Source organism: Hyaena hyaena, unplaced genomic scaffold (assembly GCF_003009895.1).
Source record: "Hyaena hyaena isolate Hyena2069 unplaced genomic scaffold, ASM300989v1 scaffold_181, whole genome shotgun sequence".
Lineage (NCBI taxonomy): Eukaryota > Metazoa > Chordata > Mammalia > Carnivora > Hyaenidae > Hyaena > Hyaena hyaena.
Window position 1 is genome coordinate 1,566,281 of NW_024080813.1, and position 6,768 is coordinate 1,573,048.

A 6,768-nucleotide genomic window follows, 5' to 3' on the forward strand; every position below is an offset into this window, starting at 1 on the left:
TTTGGGTTTTTTTTTTGTTTTTGTTTTTGTTTTTTTCCTGATCTCTGCACTGGGATGGGAAATGCAAGAGTTGGAGAGAAGAAGGTAACTAAGCTTGAGATCGCTGTTGGTTTTGAATTTTAAAAAGGTATTTGTGAAAGTCCACCATTCCTTTATGCGCAGAGAACCCCAGAAACAAGCTGCAAAAATGTTCCTGATTTCTATTTACAAGTGTCCCTAGTCACTGCTTCCAGGCCCAGTCCCTCCCCACTTAAGACCCCAGGTCCACCAGACTGGAGGTGAGGGGGCCCAACAGGGAGTCCTGGAGCTGATGCTGATGGGCTTGCAGGCCGTGGCTGGGCTGTGAGGCCGTTAAGCCAGGGAGAGAATAGTTTGAGCTCCTGGCGTGGCCCATATTGCCCTGCAGCAGAAGTACCGAGTTCTGGTCTGGACTTTGGGGAGGTGAGAATTCTTCTTCTGAGCTGGACATGAGCGGCTTGCCCCCTTCCAGAGGAGAGAGTTGATTCTGCTTGTTGGAGGAGGAGTTATTGTTTTCGGTGTTCTCCCTAAGAAATAGAGGACAACACCATATGGTTAAAAAAAAAAAAAAAAGTAGGTTAAAAAAAGTGTGAGTGGAGGGAGGGAGCTGGCAGGAGGAGAGAGCCATTGTGCAATCAGTCATACACCCCAATGGAGGAGCCCTGCCCTCCCACCCGTCCCCAAGGGTCCTGGGGAAAGTAAGGAGGCAAAGGAGACTGGAGAAATGGGGAACTATGGACAGAGCTTGTGGGGTGTCAGGTCCTTTCCTCTTCCAGATGTCAGAAAGCGAGATCAGCAGGACTTATTTGAAACACAAAAATTATTTTCAAATTTTTGTTCAAGCAGTTATTTTTAAATACCTACCAATGAGCACCACACTTAGAAGTAATTACGTTTGAAAATAGCCTAACAAATGGTTGTTGGTGATAAAGAAAATGATCAGAGGATAAACAGAGCCCAGCGCACAGATGTTTGGGGTGAATCAAGTCAATTGTCCTGTTCCCATCTGAGGAAACAATTAAACGTCGAGTTTCCCTGCCCCTGCCCGGAGGTTGTGGTTTCAGAGGCACAGGACAGGTCATGGGAAGTGGTGTCCAGAGCGGCCCAGTGACCTGAGTAAACACAGGGAGCGCCGCCAGTCTCTCCGATTTCAACAGGGAGTGGGCCCTCGGGCCTGCCTTATAGGATGGACCTTTTGTAACTAAAGTCTAACTGGAACCATACTGTCCCCGTCCCCGGGTTAGTCGCTCAGTCCTTAGTCCCTCACAGCTCCCTCTCACCCCCTCCCGGACATCCACAACCGCGCACCGTTTCCCAGCCGAGGAAACTTCGAGGCCCCGCGCAGCCCGAGAGCGGGTGCGGCGTGCCTGGGCGTCGGTCTGGATGCTGGGTGCTGGTAAACTTCACGATTTCGAAGCCCCGGCCGCTTCCGCCTTCAGGGTGCTGGCCCATCCTCCTCGGCCCCGGCGCCTGCCCGGCTCCCCCTTTCTATCTCCTGGCCTCAGTCTCTCTCCCAGGACAGCCGCTGCGGCGGAAAGTCTCCAGGCTCCGTGCTCTCCCACCCGGAGGGGAACGCACAGGCGACATCTGCGGCCCCCAGGCTCGAAAGCGAACAAAGGAAACCCAGCCCTACCCGGCGCTCAGGTTTCCCCAAAACTCCTCGGCTTCCCGGAGCGCGCTCGCCGCAGCCGCCGCCTCCTCAGGCTCTTCCGAATCTCGTTCGGAAACTCCAACAGCAAACGGATGGAGCCGGGCCAGGTGGCCGGGGGTGTTCGCGCGAGGAGGGCGGAGGCAGAGGCAGGTTAAAATACGACTGGCTTCTGAGCTCCGGAGAGACGTCTGCCACTGGAGACCCCCTTCCTCAGCCGGGGCGGCGGCGCGGACCGCGGGATGGACCCGCGGCGGCCCCGGGACACGCGCGAGGGACCCCGGAGAGGAGCAGTCCTTTCTGGGCTTGGGGCACCGTGTAATACGTGCAGCGCCGACTCTTCCAAAGCTCTCCTTTCTGTGGATTTCTGTTGAAAGACTCCCTTTGTACAGCTAGTGCGGAAAGAAGCGGCGACCTCTCGCCTGAAAGCCTACCCCGAGAGAGCGAGGAAAGGACGCGGCGGCAGGGGGGGCAGAGCAGATGTCTCGGGCCAGCGCCACCCCTCTAGGGAGTAAGAGGAGGTGCGCGACCCTCAGCCCCCACCGAACCCCTTTCCTCGAGACACCAATCAACACTTCCTTTGTAGTTGATCTAGAAGTTCGCCCTGCACCCCCACACACACACTCGTCGCCCCAGCCAACCAGGGAGGCACAAAAAACAAACCTAGCGCCAATATTTCCTGACACTCACACCCCAAGAAACCCACGCGCGGGCGCTCAAATCAAATGACTCCCCATCCCTAGCAAGCGATCTCAGAGTTCATGAACTTTCGCTGCAGCGCCGCGGAGGCCCGGGCGCCGCCCCGCGGACGGGCTCCAGCCGGCGGAGAGGACGCGGTGGCGGGTGCCAGCGGGGGCGAGGAGGGGCGGAGGGGAAAGGAAGGCTTTTCGAGGTCGCCCGAGCAGCGGGAAGCACGCCGCGTACCTTTCCTTGGCCTCGGCGGCCCGGTCTCTTTGCCTCCGGTTCTTAAACCAGTTGCTGACCTGGGTGGTGGTGAGCCCCGTGGCCTCGGCCAGCTCCCGCTTCTCACGAGGCGAGGGGTACGGGTTGTGCGCGTACCACTCCCGCAGCACTCCCCGCGACTTCTCCTTGAAGCAGTAGCTGGTCTCCTCGCCGTCCCAGATGGTGCGCGGCAGCGGGAATTTTCGGCGCACCCGATACTTGCCCACGGCGCCCAGCGGCCGGCCGCGCAGCTTCTCGGCCTCCACGTAGTGCGCCTTCAGCCACAGTTGCTGCAGCTTGGGGTGGTTGTGAGGCGAGAACTGGTGGCTTTCCAGGATCTTGTAGAGCTCACGGAAGTTCCCGCGGTGGAACGCAACCACGGCCTTGGCCTTGAGCACACTTTCGTTCTTGTGCAGGTGGTCGCAGGCGGGCAGCGACCACAGGAACCTGCCCAGACGCTCCAGGTTCCCGCCTTGCTGCAGAACTTCGCACACGCACGCCACTTGCTCCTGCGTGAAGCCGAACGACGGCAGCATCGACATGGCTGGGGCCTGCCGAGGTGCACTGCCCGGGCGCACGCGGCAGGGAGCAGCGCCTTAAAAGCAGGGGGCGGCAGCCGCAGGGAAGGGGGCGCAGCTGCTCCTAACCCCCTCCCTAGGATTTCCGTAGGCGAAAAAGCTAGTCGAAACTTAGGGCTGGGCGGCCGAGGAAGAAGGCAGAGGGGGGCGCGCTGGACACGGAGCGGCCGGCTCACTCCGCAGCCTTTTTGGGCCTCTCTGGCTCCGGCCTCCCGCCGGGTTGATGCTGCTCGTTGCCGGGGAACTTGGTTTCTGTTCTCCCCGCAGCGGCCTTAAAGCGCGCAGCGTCCCCGGCGCGCTGATTGGCTGCGGGCGGCGCCTATCCGAGGCTGGCCAGCCCGCGCGCCGCCGGGCCAGGCAGCGGGGCCGCGCCGCCCCGCGCGGGGAGGGCGCGGCTGTGGAGCCCGGGATAGGGAGTGGTGGGAGGGGAAGGACCGCGGGAGGTGGGAAGCGGGGTGGGGGGAGGGAGCCACGCTGCCCAGGGGCGGGGGGGGGGTGAGTGGGTGAGCGCGTCAGGATCCTGCAACGTGAGCCCCCTCTCCAGTGTCACCTAAGGGCAGCCGCGCACATCTCTGCACAAATCAATGACTCCAGACCTTATAATTCCCCTCCTCTCCCTCTATACCCCCGTCCCTGTCCTTAGCAGACTTGCCCTTTCCCGGTGAGCTCATATTTAATTACCTTAATGTTGGAATGAATAAATAATGGATTGATGAATAGCTTATGGAACGCGATAAATAATACAAGATCAGAGCAGGGCTCCGGGCTGCAACCGCTGGAAGAGTGGCTTCTCCCAGGCTGACTTCAGCTCTAGGAGCCTAATTTCCTCTACCATTCTTCCTTTGCCCCCACTGCCCTCCAAAGGGCACAAGATTTCCCTCGTTTTCAAAAGGCCACGACTATTTGAGACCCTGCGAAGAGCTGTTGAGAGCATTGTTGCCGAGCAAATAAAGATTCTGAAGGTTCATTCGTGATTTGGTATCTTAACGTTCTAAGGTTTAAGCCGGAACGCTTCTGGACTCGGTTTCCCTATCTGCGCGGTTGCGTTTTCCGAGGCCACCTCTGCTACTGAGGAATGCCGAGAAGCTTTACTTGCTATTAGCAAAAATGCTTTGGGAACCTCGTACGAAAGGCGCTGGACGGGGTGTAAATTAAATAAAACTGTGTCCGGCTCCAATAGCTGTCTGATTGTAACCTAATCCTTGCCCTGCTCTGAGAGGGACACTGCCCTTAGAGCCAGAACGACAGCGGCTCCAAGAAGATTAAATAAAGAGAGGTGTGTGTGTGTGTGCGTGTGTGTGTGTGTGTGTGTGTGTGTGTGTGTGTGTGTGTGTAGATTGCAATACTGGCCTATTTTACTGCCAGAGAATGAGAGATGTCCTGCAATTTCAGCCCCATCATCTGTTATTTTGTGTATATGTGGAGAATGTTTAGTAAAACTGCACAAACAAATGAAGCTGTAATTATCTTAAGCCTCATTTGCACACCTTGTTCCAAAGCAATTATTAAAAAGATTTTGAAAACAATTACTGTCTCTAAACAAAGATAATCTATTGTCAGTAGCTGAGACTGGCAGGAGATAAGAACAATGCAGGGAGATAAGGGGAGCAGAATGGCAGAAGGAGAGTGACTTTATAACTATGATTATCTCTGATTAGATAAGTTCAAAACAGAATTTTAAGTACTCTTCAAAAATGCTTTTGATTTAAATGTGCCCTCTTAGTGAATGTAAGAATAAACTCTAGGCTCTTTAAACTGGCTTGTCTTCTTTAAATATGTTTTGATTCCATGAGCCAGAGCCCAGCTCCACAGAACCATTTACATATTGAGACTTAAGTGGGAGAAGGAACACTGCGGAAGTTTCCCCTTGTATTATTTACATGGTTTTAAAATAATGTGCCGAGTTCAGTGCACCCTGCAATATACATTTTAAACTCATGAAGGGTTTCACCCTCCTGGGTGTCTCTGCAGAGATTAGGAGTAAAGGGATGCTGCTTCTCCCCTGAACTCCCACACAATCCATTTTGTGTCTTTAAAAGTCTCCAGTATCCTGTTCAATTAGACCTTGTAAATAGATGCTGATATTTCATTACCTTTAGGGTTGTTTTTTAAATGCATTTAATGGGTGCATAGTATTTCAAAAGAGCCCCTACCACATGGTGTGCCCAATGACTTACTTTCTAAACTGGAAGCCTGGCACGCCTGAGCCCAAGCCCATGTGTCTGGTAATTTTCCCTGGCGACTTATTTTAGTGCTCATGATGTTTCAGATGAAGTCTTAAGGAGCTGCCGTGTCCTGCCAGAAGGAACGTCTCTGCTTGGAATAGTCCTTATTGACATGGCAGCTGTGTGAAGACCGGAGCGGAGGTTTAAACTCCGCTCGAAAAATCAGTTAATACCCTCAAGTCTGGAGCAAGTGCGCAGAACTAAAATGTGTGTGTAAGGGGTGGAGGGTCTGCAAGTACAGCCACCTCTCTTAAAGACAAATAGTAAGTTGAATGTGGAGTGGACTTCATAATTAAGACTTTTGTATAAGGAAATGAGGCATAGCTTGGACAAATAAGGGCAAGTATAAATTTACAGGGGATGATGAGGAGCAGAAAGATGACAATTAGACACCAATATGACCACCTTTTCCCCCGCTTCCTCCAGACCTCTCTGCCCACTTCCTTTCATCTTTCTTCAGAAGGAACAAAGACGCGATAGATGTTGGCGACGACTGGGGAGACAACCGCGTGGGTGCCGCGATTGCGGGCACGGGGGTTGATGAGCTGTGGTGCTAGTCCTCGGAGGCCCGCCCGGGCCAGCCAGCCTTTCTCCTTGCGTTTAATCCAATAGATCACGTAACTAGAAAGGAGAAGTGCTATTCGCTTTGCACCAACGAGCCCACCAGCTATTTCGATCCCATGGTTAGGGAAACCAATTGTTATAAATGTTAATTGTTGGCTCGGATATATAAGGTTTCCCAAAATGGAGCCTTTCAGTGAAAACCACTAAAAGAAGTAAAATGACATGAATTTACAAACCACATAAACCAAATGATCCATTTTAAATCGCACACAGAAAGGTTTGAGTTGTTCTAGTAACTTAAAACCTTTGCTGTCAATGCAAATCACACGAAAAACAGAGATGCGTCGGAGATTTAAAGGGAACGAGCAACTATAGCCGCTGCCCTTGCTGCTTCTCGGCTGCTCCCAAGGGTAACGCGGGTAGCGAGGGGCGCCCGACGCCAGCTTTCGCCTCTTCTGTGCCCCCTCTGTGCAGGTAACCGCTGGGTGCGCACAACTGGTCTATGGGAAAGGCCAGTGCACTAGTTGCTGGTGGGGTTTCTCGGCTGGATCGATATAAGGCCTTAGCTCAAAACTGTCTGTGTGGAACCCACTTTGTCTCCCTTATGGCTTGGAGAGAGATGCACTGGGGCTCCCGTCCCTGCTTTCTTGGAATTCCTTCGCCTTTAAGAACCACAGCGGGGATCCTACTCTACCTACAGATACTCGGAAGGGAAGAACATCACGAGGTGTTTCTTCAATAAACGAGCGTCGTCGCTCTCCGGCAGTGCGGAGACCCCAAATCCTGGCTGAAG

General features: G+C 53.9%; 1 protein-coding gene across 1 annotated transcript; it reads right to left on the reverse strand.

Moving 5' to 3' along the window:
• Positions 1–250: 250 nt before the first annotated feature.
• On the reverse strand, positions 251–3,165 carry SIX1 (SIX homeobox 1). Its single transcript, XM_039240783.1, has 2 exons — positions 2,591–3,165; positions 251–545 (listed from the first exon to the last, which is right to left on the reverse strand). Exons 1-2 carry the CDS (start codon positions 3,148–3,150, stop codon positions 251–253), a joined length of 855 nt encoding a protein of 284 aa, XP_039096714.1. The 5' UTR covers positions 3,151–3,165.
• Between the last annotated feature and the right edge of the window lie 3,603 nt (positions 3,166–6,768).

Bases quoted from the DNA above. Each gene is read 5' to 3' on its own strand.
- SIX1 (XM_039240783.1), bottom strand. From the start codon at position 3,150: ATGTCGATGCTGCCGTCGTTCGGCTTCACGCAGGAGCAAGTGGCGTGC. The intron at 546-2,590 runs GTACGCGGCGTG...TCTATTTCTTAG, and splicing joins GCCGCCGAGGCCAAGGAAAG to GGAGAACACCGAAAACAATA.